We start from the raw sequence: 18,275 nt of genomic DNA on the forward strand, positions 1-18,275 counted from the left end.
GTCCTTTTGTAACTAGTGTCTTTCAGTTAACTTAATGTCTTCAAGGTTCATCCATGTTGTAGCATATGTCAGTATGTCCTTCCTTTTTAAGGCTGATTAATATTGCATAATATAGACACACTGCATTTTGTTCATCCATTCGTCAATAGACAGTTGGGCTGCTTCCACTTTTTGGTCATTGTGAATAATACTGCAATAAACATGAGTGTACAAATATCTCTTTGAGATCCTGCTTTCAGTCCTTTTGGGTATATACCCAGAAGTGGAATTGCTGGATCATATAGTAATTGTATGTTTAAGTTTTTTGAGAAACCGTCATGCCATTTTCTACAGTGGCTGTTTTGTATCATTTTACATTCCCACATACATAGAGCCAGAAAAGTTTTAAGCAGGGGAGTGGTATGATCAGAGTTGTGATTTAGGGTTATCTCTATGGTGGCAGTGTGAAGAATGAACTGGAAGTGGGAAGAGTGGAGGCAGGGGGAAGAGCTACGAAGTGGTTCCAGTCCACCAAGTAAGAGATGAAGGGGCCCCAACTAGGGTAGTAGCTATGGATATGGAGACAGAACTGCTAAATAAGTATAATGGACCTAGAACTGGGCAACTGATAAGACTTGGGGGAACAGTGAGGGAAGGGGAAGTGTTCAGTCAGAAAGCCATATTTGTGGCTCGTGTAGCATGGTGGAGGATGTGACCTCTTTCAGCCCAGGTTGTGGGCAGGTTATCCCCAAGCTACTGCTTCACTGCCTGGAGCCAATAGAGCAAATGCCCAGTCCATGGAGATACCAAGCCAAGGCAGCACACTCAAACAAACTGGCAGACAAGGGCACCTGAGGCAAGGCTCTGGCTTTCACATGGAAGCTGTGCCTGGCCAGCCTGGACAAGTTGCCCTGGCAACACTATTCTATTTCTAAGATGTGCAGCAATACCTGGAAAATGTCCTTCCTGTCTTCCTCCTAGTAGTCTAAATCATGGAGTATGCTGGGTGTAACTGTAGAAAGTCTTCTTTCTAGAACTGGCTGGGTTTTCTCTTTCCAGTCTTTGGGTCTGGCCACTCATAGCATCTTAGTAGACTAGGCTCATCAGGAAGGGTGGCATTTGGCATTTGGAATCCAGTGGGCCTGGATTAAGGACGACTGCTGCTGATAGTCCAAAGTAGCAAGCAGTCCCTCAACCCCAGTCTGGGCGTACACCAGGAGGAAAGCCAGTCAGTGCAAACCTACTAGTGGATAAGGCTTAACTTGCCTGGGATTCCAGGAAGTGTAGAGGGAAGCCAACTGAGAACTGCAGGGATGTAGGCAATGATAACAGCAGAATTGTAAGGGAGAGTGGACAGAAGATTGGAAAAATCCTTCTATTTTAGAATGTCTGAATTGGCCAGGTTAAACTCTTCCAGAGCCCATACAGAATAGGGACTTCTCCTGGGTGGACCACGTATTATTTCACATGGGAAGAGTTGGTGTGATCCAGCAGAAGAGGATCAGAGGACAGTCAGTGCTTAAGGGTAAAACCTTAGGCCACAGGAGATTGAGTTCTTCCATCAGTTTAGCAAACTTTAAATTTTTTTAAAGATTCTATTTTTAAGTAATCTCTACACCCAAAGTGGGGCTCGAACTTACAACCACAAGATCAAGAGTCTCACGCTTTACCAACTGAGCCAGCCAGGTGCCCTAGAAAACTTTAATTTTTATAGTTCATTAGCTCTATCATTTCAGAAGACCAACAATGATAAGGACAATATAATTGGGGGATAGAGGAAGAACTTGTTGGATTTCTTTCTTTCTTTTTTTTTAAGATTTTATGTATTTATTTGTCAGAGAGAGAGAGAGAGAGAGAGCACAAGCAGAGGGAGCAGCAGGCAGAGGGAGAAGAAGGCTCCTCACTGAGCAGGGAGCTTGATGCGGGGCCCTATCCCAGGACCCTGGGATCATGACCTGAGCTGAAGGCAGACGCTTCACCGACTGAGCCACCCAGGCGCCCCTGGAAGAATATTTTTTAAACCACTAAGAAATACATGATAGGATACTTCTTTGAATATAGATATTACTAATGTCTTCAATACCGAGATTTAAATGCCATAGAGGTAACATTTTTATCCATTTTCTAATCAGTTGTAAAACTGGGTAACAAAACTGTTTCTCATCACCTAGTATATTATAAACCCCAAACTTGTTGGATTTCTTAGATGACTTAACTGATGAAATGGATTCCTGAGTCACTTGAAAGAGCCAGAATTCCCCATGTGGGTGTACTTTTTCTAACAAAAGTTTAGTGGCCCTGTTCTAACAAAAGTAGTGGCCTTTTTAAAAGGGAAAGTTTCAAGCTAGTGAGAGAGCAAACATATGGTAGTAAGAACATATTTAAGTTATTTAATTTAAAATATATTTTAAAAATAATTGAAATTATGACTAATAACTTTGAGCTGTTGTTGTTTAATATTGGGCCAGGCAGCAGCACGACTCTGAGCAATATCAGGGACAGTGAGGGCACTAACAAATCTCTAGGAATTTTATATAATTTCTGAAATATTTATATAGTTAAAATTATACTCCTCAAAATTTAATTTAGGAAAGGCTCAGCATTATTATTTTTGGATCTGACAGTGCTTCCCATAAAATTTATACAATATTAAATAAACCTAATTAGTTTAGTACTTCTCTTGTTAAAAGGTGAAAGAACAAATAAACTGTTTGGGCCTTCTGGGAAATCCCAGTGTCAGTTTTAGGTGTAAAAGATATTTCAGATTTGATCTGGGGAAGGCAAAATGTCAAATGTAATCAGGAGTTTTGAACATTTGATTAAGATTATGGGATAGTGAGAAATTTAATACTTGGTTATCTGTTAAATCAAAGTGACAAAAAATTTAAAGTAAACATAGAAGGTAACATGATTGTAAACACTCTTAGCTCCTTTAAAATTAAGGCCTTTTAAAAATAATTGAGGACATGATAAAGTCAACATAAAGAATAAGACATTAGTTTGATAAGACATAAAAACTTAGCTTTTTAGATCATGTTACCCTTAAAAATAAAATAGGCAGTTATTTTACCAGCAGAATGGATTTAGTTGGGAATAGCAGAGAATTGCAATTCAGGACACAAAAACAACAGCAAAACCAAGTCTGAGAACAAAGGAGAGGAACACTCTTTTATAGAAGAAAGGGAAACACATTGGGAGGGCTTGTCATTAAAAAAAGTCCATTTGAGTAAACTGCGACTTCTAAGTGTAGTGGCTTCTCATTGGCTGAGTTGTGAGAGCCTCTCATGGGCTTGGCTGTTGCCAGGCAAGGAGAATATCTTCCTCCTGCTGGAGTAGTAAAATATAGGCTTCTTCCTGTTGGTTTTGCAAAGGGCGTGAAGGAGTGGTAGGGCATGAGAGCTCCCACTTCTGGCCTCCTGACTCCATTTTAGTGAGGTTTCCGTTCATCATTTTTCACAATAGATTACTGAGGAAAACTTTTTCATGTGTCTGTTGGCCGTTTGGATGTCTTCTTTGGAAAAATATCTGTTCATGTCTTCTGCCCATTTCTTGATTGGATTATTTGTTCTTTGGGTGTTGAGTTTGATAAGTTCTTTATAGATTTTGGATATTAGCCCTTTATCTGATATATCATTTGCATCAGGCATCAGGGAAATCCAAATCAAAACCTCAATGAGATACCACCTCACACCAGTCAGAATGGCTAAAATTAACAAGTCAGGAAACGACAGATATTGGCAAGGATATGGAGAAAGGAGGACCCTCCTACACTGTTGGTGGGAATGCAAACTGGTGCAGCCACTCTGGAAAACAGTATGGAGGTTCCTCAAAAAGTTGAAAATAGAGCTGCCATACGACCCAGCAATTGCACTACTGGGTATTTACCGCAAAGATAAAAATGTAGTGATCCGAAGGGGTACGTGCACCCCAATGTTTATAGCAGCAATGTCCACAATAGCCAAACTGTGGAAAGAGCCAAGATGTCCATCGACAGATGAATGGATAAAGAAGATGTGGTCCATATACACAATGGAATATTATGCAGCCATCAAAAACCCAAAATCTTGCCATTTGCCATGACGTGGATGGAACTAGAGGGTATTATGCTGAGCGAAATAAGTCAATCAGAGAAAGACACGTATCATATGACCTCACTGATATGAGGAATTCTTAATCTCAAGAAACAAACTGAGGGTTGCTGGAGTGGTGGGGGGTGGGAGGGATGGGGTGGCTGGGTGATAGACATTGGGGAGGGTATATGCTATGGTGAGCACTGTGAATTGTGTAAGACTGATGAATCACAGACCTGTACCTCTGAAACAAATAATACATTATATGTTTAAAAAAAAAAGAAGATAGTAGGAAGGGAAAAATAAAGGGGGGGAAATCGGAGGGGGAGATGAACCATGAGAGACGATGGACTCTGAGAAACAAACTGAAGGTTCGAGAGGGGAGGAGCGTGGGGGGATGGGTTAGCCTGGTGATGGGTATTAAAGAGGGCACGTAGTGAATGGAGCACTGGGTGTTATACGCAAACAATGAATCATGGAACACTACATCAAAAACTAATGATGTAATGTATGGTGATTAGCATAACATAATAAAATAAAATAAAAAGATTACTGAGGAAAAAAGAAAGACCTTTAACCTTTTATTAGGAGCAGGCCAATGAGCCAAGAAAATCTTTTTTTTTTAAGATTCTACTTATTTATTGGGGGGTAGGGGCAGAGGAAGAGAGAGAGAGAATCCACACTGAGTGCAGAGCCCAACATGGAGCTCGATCTCACGACCCTGAGATAACGACCTCAGCCAAAATCAAGAGTCGGATGCTCAACCAACTGAGCCACCCACGCGCCCCAAGAAAATCTTGTTATTTTAACAGAGAGAAAGCCAAATTTTAGTTTTGTATCAGTACGATACTTGACACTAGAACTCTTTTTGAAAATATTATAATCTCATTAAACTTAGTAGATTTTGACCACAACAAATAAAATTTCTTTTCTGTAAACATTTTATAATTTTAAAAATATCCATTTACATTTCATCTTGCAAGGCTTTTGGAACCACTGGTTAATTTAGGACAAAACTTCTATTTACAAAAATATATTATTTATATATAATGTATTTATATTTATAAAAATATATTATAACAAATATATATTTATATAACAAAAATATATTTGCATACCTTGCATACAAAGTTGTTCTCCTTTGCCATTAATTACTTTTAGTAGTCTCATTTATACATACTGATTATAATTTTTAACTATTAGTAACTTCTATTTTACAGAGAAAACTAGGAGGTAGATCATTTTGAACTGTTTGTCATATACCAGCATTTTGCAGTAGACTAGTAAAGCTTATGAATATATATGTCATAAAATTTTATAGTTACATACTTTTTTATAATATAATTTTTCAGTGTGGACAAATGAAGACATTTATTAACAAATCTATCTACAGACTCTCTGTACTATAAAAAATAAGCAGCAAAAAGTATATAAACTTAAACTTAGGCTTAGTAACTAATGTTTCAGTATTTTATCTTACTTTGAAATGATCTAGGTATTTAGCAAATATCTGTTAATTTAGCATGAATCTAAGGTTTTAAATTTCCAAAAAGATCTTGGAAACTGTCTTTAAGCTGACATATTATAAAACATAATTACTGTTGAAATAGAGTTTGTCAGAATAATGACTCAGTTTGATTAAAAGCAAATGTATATTTTTTTTATCTTAAACACCTAGTAGATGTGATACTAGCTTATTGTGCTAGTAAACCCATTAAGTTTAGGAAGATTATACTCAAGTAGAATAAAAATATGTGCTTAGAGTAAGGTTGATAACTCATGAGACATAACTGTTCTTATTAAACTAGGAATATTAAACTAGTCTTATTTGCCAAAGATTTAGCTAAATGTTTTGAACTTGAACTTTTAAAATATTTGGGTTAATTTTTGTAAGAATACTGGTTTTTTACACTCAAAGTTTAGAATTTATTTAATTTATGAAAGTCTTAGGAATATTTAATTTGTGTAAGTGCTTATTTATCTCTAAGTCATTTGGAATAGAGGATAAGGGACTTTGTAAGTGAATTTGGTATACTTTCTAGAGACAGGAAAATATTACACATATATAACATACATATATACATAAACATACAGATAGGTACAAAAAGAGAGATTTCATGGCTTTAATTCTAACTTTTCAGCCATGAGTCAGTTATAAACACACAACCACGAAACTCACTGGTTTTATAAGTGTTGGCTCTCATCTTTGCCCCACTTAATTTTTTTATGAGAGTTGTGTTTGTGGCAGATGGGAGAAACTGAGGTTACCTGCTCAACGTGAAGGCTAAAGCTTCCTACTAATATTTGTAGAGGGAGCTTTTAAGAAATGTTTTTGTCCTGATAGTAATCTTATGGAGACTGTAGACTAAGTTTGGAGTGACGGACCAAGGAGAAACAGCCCTTGGGGTGTCTCTAAGATTTGTCTACCTGGATAAAATATCCAGAGCATTCAAATTGGGTTTTTTGGCTTCAGATGGTTGCTTTTGGGATCCCCGAGATCCTGGAGATCCAGGGGCCTAAAGGACCACATAGTGGCGCTAGGCACAGATAATTTGGGATATTGGGAAGCAATAGTAGCTTCAGGGGAAAGTTGACAAGGAAAAAGGAATGAAGAAGTCACAAGAGTGAGTGTAGACAGCTCTTTCATAAGGTTTGGCTGTTGTGGGGGTGGAAACTGAGGTTGAGAAGGGCCTGTTTGTTTGTTTGTTTGTTTGGGACGTTTAAGTAATGAACTCTTGCTCTGCTTCCACCCCAGTTCCATCTCCACTTAGTGATGGAAGTGTAGAGCTGGCTATATGGTCAGACTGAACCCCGGGAGGGAATTGAAGTTCTATCTTGATTGCCATTTTTTTTAAAGATTTTATTTATTTGACGGAGAGAGAGAGAGAGAGAGAGAGAGGGGGAACACAAGCAGGGGGAGTGGGAGAGGGAGAAGTAGACTCCTCGCTGAGCAAGGAGCCTGACACAGGCTTTGATCCCAGGACCCTGGGGTCATGACCTGAGCAGAAGGCAGATGCTTAACCCACTGAGCCACCCAGGCGCCCTTTGATTGCTATTTATGAGGGGCAAAGGGACCCTCACCCCAGATTGTTCATCTGTAAAAAGGGGATGAAAATGCGATTGCCTCGTAATAATAGCTGTGATTACTTAGCAATAAAGGACAAATTACTCCTAACTGTGAAAATAAAGCTGCCACAACAATACGTATGTGCCTGCTTCTGCGCGTGCTGAGCTCCTACACATTTCAGCATGTGTGCATCCGCGTGCACCGCCATTTCCTGCAGCCAAGAGCTCCGACCACGGTGCCAGCTGGGAAATGTGACCATCAATAAGGAAAATGGCTGCCCTGGGCAAGATGGATCTTGGCATGGTTTAAGCTGCAGTCTTGTCCGCACCATCCACCAGATGGCGCGCGAGGATCACAAATGGGCCGAGTCACACATTTCTGGTCTGGCTGGGAGGCTTTGGGGGTTGGTGACCCGTTGTGGGGTCACCAGCCTCTTTGAAAATTAGTGAGCATAACGGCACTGTTTCCCTTTTGTCACCCTCACCCAGCCCGCCAGGGGAGCCTAGGGGAGAAGCTCCTGAGAGAGCTGGGCCTCTGTGGGGCTGCTCAGGTCTTCTGAGCACCAGGGCCTGGGGAGAAAACCAGATGGCTTGAGGCTTTTTAGGCAGGACAGACAGACTGGGACAGGAATGCCACTGTTTGTTTCCAGCTAGAAGACTGTCTTTTAAAACCTCATTGAAGTCATCATGTGTTCTCAGAGTCTTTGTCAGGTGGGAGGGGGAGCAGTGGTAGTGGGATTCTCCCAAAGACGAGAAAGACTGGTCTCCGTGTGGTGGGGGCCATGCTGGGCTCTCCTCTTCCCCATCTTCTGGAAGAGGAGCCCACTATGGCCACAGGAGGTGACATCAGCAGGCAGTGGGTAAAGAAGGACTGGTCCCAAAGCACTTGCTCCATAAGGATATTTATTCTTCCTCAGCACCTTGGCTGGTTCTGAAGAGAAGAATGTGGCTTCCAAGGTGGGAGAGACCTGGCAGGAGAAGCCCACAGCCCTGAGAGGTGGCCAGGGAGACCCAGCTGCACCGTCCCAGCAGCCTGCAGCCCCCAGGACCCCAGAGCCACAGAGCAGCCCCAGAAGACCTGAGCAGCTTGTAGAACTGGACAGCCAGGCCAGCAGGTAAGGGTTATGCTGTGCTGGGCCACTGCTACAGCCCAGGTTTTTTTGATGGGCCACCATGCAGAACAAGCCATAACATGTTAGGCAAATCTGTTACTTTCTGCAGGTGTGAGTGGCTGGGAGGTAGTGGGAAGGTGACCAGCAATGAATGCCCCAGGGGTAGGTCTTCATGGGCTTCAGTCTGGAGCTATAGCATCCAGTTTGTTAGACCAAGCCTGGAACAGAGAAAGTGCACAGAGTATCATATTTTCTGGCAGCCCTTTGGAGCATGAAAACCTGGGTCAGGAGAGGATATGGAATGCCTTTGCCATTAACGGAGATGGGAGGTCTCTTGGGGAAGGTGTGTCCTGGTGTGGATGGGAGCTCCCCAGAGATAAATGATGTTGGATGAACTCTTCCACTGCCACCACTGCCAGCCAGGGTGGCCTTGCATGGCAACATTTGGGTGCTCCCTTTGCTCTCTGGAGATCTTTCCCCAAGGTGGCCACGAGTTTAGAAATAACCAAGAGCTATGGCCCTAGAGACAGTATATAAGTATCTCCCGTGAGCCAGTTGTAGGTAGCAGCCACATACACATTGAACAAGAAGGCAAGCGCCCTGCCCGCTCACCCTCAGGGAGCACATGGTGCACCAACGAATAAACACTATAGCAATAATACCATAATGATAACCACTAGCATTTGCTGTGTACTAAAAATGTACAGGCACCGTTTTTGTGCTTTGTGTGTACTCACTTGATTTTCACACCAACCATATGGGGGGGTACTATTATTATCTCAGATCTACAGAACAGAAACTGAAGCAGAGGAAGGTTGAATAGCTTGCCAGTAGTCATTCAGCCAGGCAGTGGCCTGACAGGGATTAGAAAGCAGAGTCCAGAGCCTGTACTACTTATCACTGTGCTGTATCTGTTGCCTCTCCATTTGTGATAAGCCCAGAAAAGAAGGAAACTGGGTCCTCTAATGGAGAGAGACCAGGACAGGGGGTATTGTAGCTAGGATGGTCAGGGAAAGCTTTTCTGCTAAGAAGGGGACAGTGTAGTTGAAACCTGAAGCACAAGGAGGTGCCAGACTGGAAGAGAACCTGGGAAGACACAAGCGGGCAGCATGTACAAAGACCAAGACGGGAGAGGGAGTTGAGGAGAAGAGATTGGAAGAAGGGCTCTGTGGTTGAAGGGTAGGAAGTGAGGTGAGGAGGGGGAAGGAGACCAGGTGGGCAGGGCCAGGGCTAGGCCTTGTAGACTAGAAGGAGATGGGATGTTACCTGACCAGGGATAGGAGCCCTCCTGGTGGAGGTCTGTGATTGCTCACGTTGCAGTCCTGGAAGGATCCCCATGGGATATTTTCTTCCCTTGCCCCCCTCAGTTCTACTGCCCCTTCAGCTCTTGTGCTGGGTGTGGACCAGGATGCCAGACACTTGCTAGTTGTTCCTTCCTCTTGCAGTCAGTTTCTTCTCACTCTCTGGCTTTGTATTTTATCCCCTATCTGTCTTTCCAGTTTCCCGTGGGGCCTCCCCTCCCAGCTAGTCCATCTCCTCCAGTTTCCATCTCTAGTTGTGTACTTGGGCACTGGATTCTCTAGCAAGGGAGCGATGCCCCAGAGCCCGGGCCAGGTGGAAGCAGCCACATTCAGAGGTTGGTCTGAGCAGCAACATGTTGGAAAGAAGCCAAATTTAGCCCACGACAGTATGTGCCCATAGAGCTGTCCCAAGGCCACTGGAGAGTGGGTATTTGTGAAGTGAATGGCACACAATGGGGGGGGGGGCAGTGGTGGTGCCCAGCAGCATGCCCTGACCTACAGCGGGCAGAGTGAGAGCAAGTAAGGGCCTGGTCAGAGAAAAAACTTGTGAGCCAGCTAGGAGGTCAGATTCCAGGCCAACGGCTGCGTGTGCAGCCAAGTGGTAGATATTCAGAAAAACCATCATACGTGTCAGTTTCTTGCCTCTGCTCATGTCGGATGCCTTCCAAAAATGAGGTGCATCCAAGTCTCTTCTTTGGTGCTGCCTAAATTTATTTGTTCCTCTCTCCCTTGGTGTTGGAAGGGGCTGTCCCATCCAGCAAGGAGGTGAGCTGGACTGTGTCTGTCAAGGCCCTGGTAGCTCCCATGCTCTCCTCAGACCAAGTGAGTCACAGGCCAAGGCCTTTGGCTGTAATGGGGAAGGAAACTCTAAAATTAAAGTCTTACCACTGACTCACAGTGTTCCCTAGTCACTTCACCTGGGTCTTCTTATCTGTAAAGTAAGTGGTTCCACCCACTGATCTCAGGAACCTTGTAAAACACAAGGTCAGTGATTTGCATGGGTTGTTTAAAAACATTGGCATATTTTTAAACTCCTTGAAGTGGCAGTCTCAGGAGTAGGCTCCCCAAACCCTGTTTGATGCTGGAAGATGTCAGCTCTCAATGTTTACACACTCACCCCTCCATTTACTTCCTTCAGAGTGAGAAACCCCTCGAGTTGTATGGTCACTGTTACCGTCGCTGCCTCTACTGAGCAGCCTCATGTTTACATCCCAGCCTCCCCAAGTGAATTGGACTCCAGTTCAACCAGGTAAGAAGAGACACCCTGGGAAGTGTTCTCTGAGCTATATCCTCCCTAGAGCTAAAGGACTTGGTTTTTATCCCATGTCACTTCCCTGATGTTAGCTCTAGTACCACCCCCAACTCCCAGCATCCCATTGGTCAACAGGCCACGTAATGTAGCCCAAATCTCCCCAACATAAAGTCCTGTTTGTAGGCCTGGACAGAGTCTTATCATATCCCCAGTGAGAAGCTGAGGTGGCACTTCCTGGTGCTTTGCCATCTGTAATACCCTGCTAATAATATCTTTTGAGGAACATGTGTGGGAAGGCCAGAGAAAGCCCACTGAGGCCAGGGCCCATGTCCGTCTCCCTCCCATTACTCATTGTAGGGGAGGTGCGCACCCACTGCTTCACCTGCAATATTAGCTATTGCAGGGAGGCCGAGGAGGTGGAGGGGGGCCAGGGAAATCAGAGGGCCCTCTGATAACATCAAGCCAGGTTGATAAAGGCCAAATTCAGGGCCATGGTGAGCCCAACATGAGGCCGACTTCCAGTGTTGCCAGGGACCTATCTAGGATGGAGAAGGGAGAGATTAGGTTGTTGGTGGAGATTCACACAGAGTGGCAAGGACCAACAGTCTATGTCTGCAGCTTGAAGGCTATCCTGGGCCAGATGAAAGGGAAAGAAAATGCAGTCAGAGAGGATGGAAAGTTCACTGTACTGGAGTCTGGGGAGGTGGGGGACAAGCCTCCCATAGCGTAGAGATCTACGTGAAGAAGGAAAGCATATTGACATTGGCTCCAGGGAACCTTTTTCTAGGGTTCTCAAATCTGCACATAGCAGGCTTCAATTTCAGCCCAGTCCACGGTGTGCTCAGTGGGCAGCAGCTCCTGTTTGCCATTTTCCTTGCCTGGTGGTAGCTAGAACCCATCAGCACTTCTACTCCCGGGATTTACCATGAGTTCCTTTACTTCCTTCAAACCATGTGGGAACCCTCCTAGCCCTGGACCCCTCCTTTGGGCCAGGCCCAGTCCCCTGGAATCTTTCAGTATACCTCTTTCTGTTCTACTGTGCTCCTTCTACAGCAAAGGGATTCTCTTTGTGAAGGAATACATGAATGCTAGTGAGGTATCCTCCGGGAAGCCAGTGTCTTCATGCTACAGCAGGTAAGAGCAAGTCCGAGATCCTTCCATGATCCTGGATCCCCAGTGCCTCGTCCGGGGCTTGGCCCAGAGTTGTTTCTGTATAATCATTATACAGAATGATTCAATCACCCATTGAATGGGTGAATGATCTAATTGCCCACAGACATGATTTATGAATTTCAAGCTGTTCTACCTAAGTCAGTGCTTTTGTGTTCCCCCTCTATTGTTAGTTCATCCTACACCCCACTTCCAGTGCCATCCCTTTCTGCCTAGCTTTGTTTGTTGGTAGACAAGCTTTCTTTAGTAAAATTCTGAGAGCTTTGCTCTTTACAGAGCTGACAAGGCCCTTAAGGACTTTTTACCTAGTTAATTCCATCATGTTTCAGAGCACAGGGCTCCTCTCTTAAGCTCCCATGCTCTTTCCAGCATGCCAGGGTGCCTCATGTTTGACTGCACACATTGAACACACGTTTGACTGCAGATCCTGATATATGCGTAACTTTTCAGTCATCATCTCTTCATCTGGTTGCTTTGTGATGCCACATGGAAAGATACCTTCATGCCACCTCAGTTAAAAAGTAATGTGCACCGGGACAGCATTCCTCTGGGAATGTTTTTTTATGACACATCATCTCACCGCTAGGATGAGGATTTTAGTAACAGAGAGGAACACCCTGGCCTTACTTCGGGATTGGGCCTCTGGGGATTCTGAACCAGCTTTCACTGGTACTGTGGAATAATGACCATAGGTGTCAAGTACAAGCCCCAGTTTGACCCCATTGGTTGGGTCATTTTTGATGTTCAGTCTTCCTGAGCCCAGTTTCTTCATCTGTAATTCCTTAGGGTGGTTTTTGTCAATAACTTTATTGAGATACAACTCACATATCATAAAATTCACTCTTTAAAGTATATAATTCAGTGGTGTTTAGTACATTCACCATGTTTGCAACCATCACCACCATCCAATTCCAGAACTTTTTCACCACCCCAAAAGGAAACCCCATACCCATTAGCAACCCCCCACACCATCAGCCATAGGCTGTGGCCACCACTGATCTATTTTCCATCTCTATGGCTTTTTTTTTTCAGGGAGCTGTCCTTGCCATCTAGCATTTGCGTCTATGAGTGTCACTTGATTGTACTCTTATCTCCTGGTTTTTCTCCTCCCATTCCCACCACTCTGTTAAGTTTAATTCTTACACAGTCTGACAATTAAATGTATTTTAAAATTGAATTTTACATTCAGTTAAGATGTTATATCTTATGAAAAAAGCAGTAGAGTTTCTTTATTGGAGGATTGTACAGTCTAGTGTGATTTCTCCTTTCACTTTACCTTCCAGGAAGCTTAGAGATAAACTTAATGCTCAGAAAAAAAAACAAAAACAAAAACCAGAACCTGGGCGGTATCACTAACGTGTGTCCCATGGCTTGTAGCTAGTCACATTTTCCTGGCAATAGGATTTTATTTTTTTAACCATTTGTATTTATTATCAAAAGTCATACTACTGAAAAATGAAGATACAAAAATTAAAAAAAAAAACTTCACCTCAATCCCCCCGTAACTCAAGCACAGGTGATATGTTAGAATGTTTCCTTCTTTTATTTGTTCTCATTCCTAATGTCTGATTTCTGCTGCGAGTGGGCTCCTGGTGACTGTCACATTGTAACGCAGACACGTATGTGGGGAGAAAAGCCCTGATCCCATCCTACTGATCAGTGAATCTTGTCATCTTCCTCAGCATGGCAGGTATTCTCTGCCCCCCCCCATTGGAAAGGCTCTTCTCCAAGAGAATTATGCCTCTCTGGCATGAAGTTCAAAGCTTTCCCTGCCACTCAGCATAACAGATGATGGTGGGTCATGCAGAATCATGTCTCGGCTTGTGGCCACAAGGTTAATATTAGCAAAACATTTCCACTCATGACCGTGGTAGTCATCTTGCTCCCATCATACTCTCTGCAGTATTAGAAGCACTGAGGACTCATGTGACATGGAGAAGAAACCTGCATGTGACAGCTCTCTGTACTCTAAGAGGTAAGTCTACTATCTTACCAGGGAGCTCTCAGGTCTACAGAGAAGAAACAGCTGAGGGACATTTCCACACAGAGTCCATTTGCTTTTGTCTTGTGCTTGGCTGCTTCTGATCCACTTGCAGATCTGTCACACCACTACTTGGATGATGCTTCCCTTATTGGGATGTTACACTTGTGGCAACCTTTGAACCCAGCTAAGACCAGAAGGCAAACTCAGAGGGCTACTAAGAAGGGAAATGGTGGTGTCTGAAAGCCCAGGGAGCTCATGTCAGCAGGAGAGGCCTTGGGATTAGAATGTAAATGATCACTTAATAAACCTGCACATATGACCAGAAAGAAAAAAAAAAAAAAAACCTGAACTACAAAAGAGAGTGGTGGGTGGAAAGTTAAGAAAAGTGGGTTGCGATCATCAAGAAACCAGAGAGAGCCATTCATTTGAATTGAATGAGGCTGCCATTCAGCAGTTTCAAAAGCTGTCACTACATGACAGTGGTCACAGGATGGTCTTAATGATAAAGAAGTCCTGTTTCAAAATTCTTGAAACAGGGCGCCTGGGTGGCTCGGTTGGTTGAGCGACTGCCTTCAGCTCAGGTCATGATCCTGGAGTCCCGGGATTGAGTCCCGCATCGGGCTCCCTGTTCAGTGGGGAGTCTGCCTCTCCCTCTGACCCTCCCCCTCTCATGTGCTCTCTCTCTCTCAAATAAATAAATAAAATCTTTAAAAAAAAATTCTTGAAACAGAAGAGAAAGGAGTCTTGGAGATGGAGTTCACTGGGGTCACAGTGGAGGAAACAAGCCTGGAAAGAATAAATAATATGTCTTATGTTACACAATGAGTTAGTGGCAGAGCCAGGACTAAACCCCGGGTCCCTGACTACTCCGAGGTCAGGGATGTTTCTACTGTATTATCTGACTAACTGTGAGCTGAAACTGGTGATGGTAAAATACATGGGGGAGGGGGGAACAGGGCTTTGATAAAGGCAGGAGTCTTTAGCAACCCTGTCAAGAGACTGAGCCCTGGGCCAGCAGCATGAGGGAGGGACCAAACCTGAGATGCTCACGGTAATTCTGAGCCTTTGAAGGGAGGAGCCTATGTGGCTCCAGGTTGGTAGCACCACCCCTAGCTCCTGTCAAAAGCATACTCAAATCTCTGGAAGAAAGCACTCACAGTTTACACCTGAAGGATCAGGGCAGGCCGGCACTTTCAGCAGGTTGTCTCTGAGGAGGAAAAGCAGGGGTGACTCTCAGGAACAAAGGCAGGGATCCTCAAAGTGGGGAGATACTCAGCCTAGAAGTTAGAATCTAGAACTTCAACATGAGGTCCCAGCAGGCTCTACAGCCATACTGTCTTTGTGATGGTCCTTGGAGTATCATGGGGCAGGGTGGGTTCAAGAGTGTAGGGTCTGAGAGGCAAGGTTTACTGGTCCCAGGCATGAAGAGAAGGGTCATCAAGACAGGGGGCCAGGTAGGGCATACAAGAGTATGTCTCCTGTAGAAGAAGACATGGGTCTTCCTGTTCTAGAGGGGGTAGTACCCCCAATATGCTAGGCAAAGGGTCAGGGAGAGGCAAGCTGCCTGGAACAAGAATCATACCAGGAGGTCTTGTGGTCCCCATATGATTTGCAAGTAGGGTGAAGCTACATGACCAATTTCTGGAAATATCATGAGGGTCTACAGTGGGCTGAGACCCAATCCAGCCCAGGGATATGCAACCAATTGCACACTACAGAAAAAGATGGCAGGCTGAGAATCTGGGCATTTAGGTCTGGCTGTGTCAAACCAGAAGGTCTGACTGCATCACATCAGTAGTCTGCATGTCAGCCTGACTGCCAGGTTCTTGTTTTTCATCTCACAGAACAAGTGGAAGGATCTGTACTTACTGCAACCAGGAGATCAGAGACTGTCCAAAGATTACCCTAGAGCATCTTGGCATCTGCTGCCATGACTATTGCTTTAAGGTAAGGAAGAAGGGTGGTGCTGCTAACATGGTCCAGAGTTAGGGAGCCTCATGGATCAGAGTGTAAAGAAGGCTTGATCTCTGTGTGATTGTGCTGCATGTCAGAGGCTTGGCAGGACTGGGAGCTGAATAAGGAGAAGGCTCAGCCCAGGGCAGGCTTGGAAATCACTGGAGACCCAGACCCCTGGGGACTCATGACTTCTCTTATTCAAGACTGTCTGCAGGAAGGCCTGCTGCAGAGAGCTGGCCACTCTTGTCCTTTAGGTGTCCACGAGAGTGACAGGTATAAGAGTCATGAGGAAAGCAGAGCTACACTCCTGTAAACAGCCTTCCCTTTTATTAGATTTTCATATCACCTTCTTTGGACCTTAAACATCACAACTAAAGTCCCACAGCTCTCCTGTAACAGCAATGACTTACTTTGTGTATGTTCCCAGGTTGAATACCCTATGTGGACTACCTCACTATATCCTCATGGTAGCCTGCCACTGTGCCTATTTTGTATATGAAGAAATAGAGGCTCAGAGAGCCTCAGTAACTTGCCCAAGCTCACCCGGCTAATAAGTAGTGGATTTAGGGCTCAAACCCAGGCCCATTTCTGAAACCTGGGCTCCTGACTACTATGTGATCATCCTACCTGGTAGTTTGTGTGAGTTTTTTTGTTCGTTTGAGGTTTGTCTCGGTTTTCTAACTCTTTTTTATTGTCTGCTTCAAAGTCCAGGATGTGCCATCAGCTCAGTGTCTGCTCAGGTGCACCCTCCACACTCCACCCATTTATGTTGCTTCATTTGCATGTTGACCTCTAGCTTGCTTTCTCTTTCAGTGTGGGATTTGCAGTAAACCAATGGGTGAGCTCCTGGATCAGATCTTCATTCACCGTGACACCATCCATTGTGGGAAATGCTATGAGAAGCTCTTCTAGGTGGGTGCCAAGTAGCCAGGAAACTTATTAGGGAGAAGAAATGTGCCCTGGTCTCCCCCTGAGTCTCAATCCAGGATACTGTTATCTCTCTTAACCCTTGTGTTTAGGGAAGCCCTATGAGACTTTGAAGTTTTAGGTATAGCACAGATAAAGACCCTCCCCCACAGACACTTCTAAGTTGCAGGGGTCATGGTCTCTTCCTCTCAAGAAACACCTTCCATGTACCACCTCAGGTGAGCCCTCCAGCTGTCTTGGGATGCTGGCCAGGCCTGTGTTGTTAGCCTCATTTGAGGACAAGCAAATAAAGACCTAAAAAGGAAAAGGGCCTGGGGAAACACCTAGCTAGTGGATGACAGGATCTAACCCAGGACTTCGAATCCAAATCCAGAGCTCTTTGCTACATTCCCTTGGACCACCTCCACAATTGCTTGTATAGCATCAGATCAGGACTCAAAACCAAAGTGTTCAATAAAACAAGATACAGATGGGGGGCCAGTAGCAGGTAAAGGCCAGGATAAGGGGGCATGTGTGGGAGGGGATGGTGCCATCCTGGGGCCGGCCTGACCAGGAAGGGCTACTTGGGCACCTTTGGACTGCATTTTCAATACTGCTTGAAGACAGTTTTGCATGCTAAAAGCCAGCAGAATTGACCCCAGTGTGTGAACTGCATGGGGCCTGGTGCCCAGAGGACACTGCCTTTCCAGATCTTGGCAGCCCCTCCTCCTTAGCACCTCCTCAGCTAGAAGCACGGAGCAGAATATCTACCTTGAAGGCAACGGGAATGGGTAGCAATCAGGCTCTCCGCCAGCTACATGCCTGTTCTGCCTTCTCTCTAGAAGACACATTAATCTGGACTATTACTCCTAATGCCTGGAAACATCAACCCCAAGAACCTCTGACTGGTTATTGGATTGGATGTGTATTTCCAGTCTCATAGCTACTACTATTTTCTTTTAGTTCTTCCAGGCTGAGAAGAAGCTGATGACTCCTGGACAAGTTTGGCTGTCCCCAGTTGCCCCAAGTTGCTGGCTTCTCTTCCCTTACTTTATCCCTCCCCATTTGACTTCGTCATGCTTTTGCCCCTCTCAAGTTGAACTGCTTACATCCAGTAGAGTATCTTAATGATGCTCTGATAATTACTTGTGTTTGTAGCTTTTTATAACTTAAGAAAGCACTTTATGTCCATGATCTTATTTCAGGCTCAAGAAAAAAGTATTGAACAAGAATTTAATCTTAGCTTTCCTAAGACAGGTTGGCCTCCTGAGTTTAGGTGGTCTGGTACAATAGGCAGGAGCATGGGTTTCAGTGTGTCTTGACTTTTGGGACAGAGAGCAAACCCACATTCTAGGTCACAGCTCTAAGTGTACCTTTGGGACTTGAAAGCAGGAGAACCCCTAAAGCTTCTGAGGGGCCAGGTTGAAGACTTGATGATGTCTGGTGGGTAAATTGCAGACATTGAATGCTAGGGATTGG

General features: G+C 44.4%; 1 protein-coding gene across 6 annotated transcripts in view; it reads left to right on the forward strand.

The window, feature by feature from the left end:
* The window catches only part of ZNF185 (zinc finger protein 185 with LIM domain), a 61,643-nt gene extending 43,374 nt beyond the window's left edge, over positions 1–18,269 (forward strand). For all 6 annotated transcript variants that reach the window (XM_073887928.1, XM_073887924.1, XM_073887925.1 and 3 more), the window contains 7 exons: positions 8,033–8,230; positions 10,667–10,777; positions 11,834–11,914; positions 13,854–13,925; positions 15,779–15,881; positions 16,704–16,802; positions 17,760–18,269. In XM_073887928.1, the coding sequence (XP_073744029.1) occupies positions 8,033–8,230; positions 10,667–10,777; positions 11,834–11,914; positions 13,854–13,925; positions 15,779–15,881; positions 16,704–16,802 (664 nt within the window). In that variant the 3' untranslated portion in view covers positions 17,760–18,269. The remainder of the gene's footprint in view (positions 1–8,032; positions 8,231–10,666; positions 10,778–11,833; positions 11,915–13,853; positions 13,926–15,778; positions 15,882–16,703; positions 16,803–17,759) is intronic.
* Positions 18,270–18,275: the final 6 nt, after the last annotated feature.

The sequence above is a fragment of the Callorhinus ursinus genome, unplaced genomic scaffold, assembly GCF_003265705.2.
Source record: "Callorhinus ursinus isolate GAN/ISIS: 27379988/994484 unplaced genomic scaffold, GSC_fseal_2.0 scaffold84, whole genome shotgun sequence".
NCBI classification, from domain to species: Eukaryota; Metazoa; Chordata; class Mammalia; order Carnivora; family Otariidae; genus Callorhinus; species Callorhinus ursinus.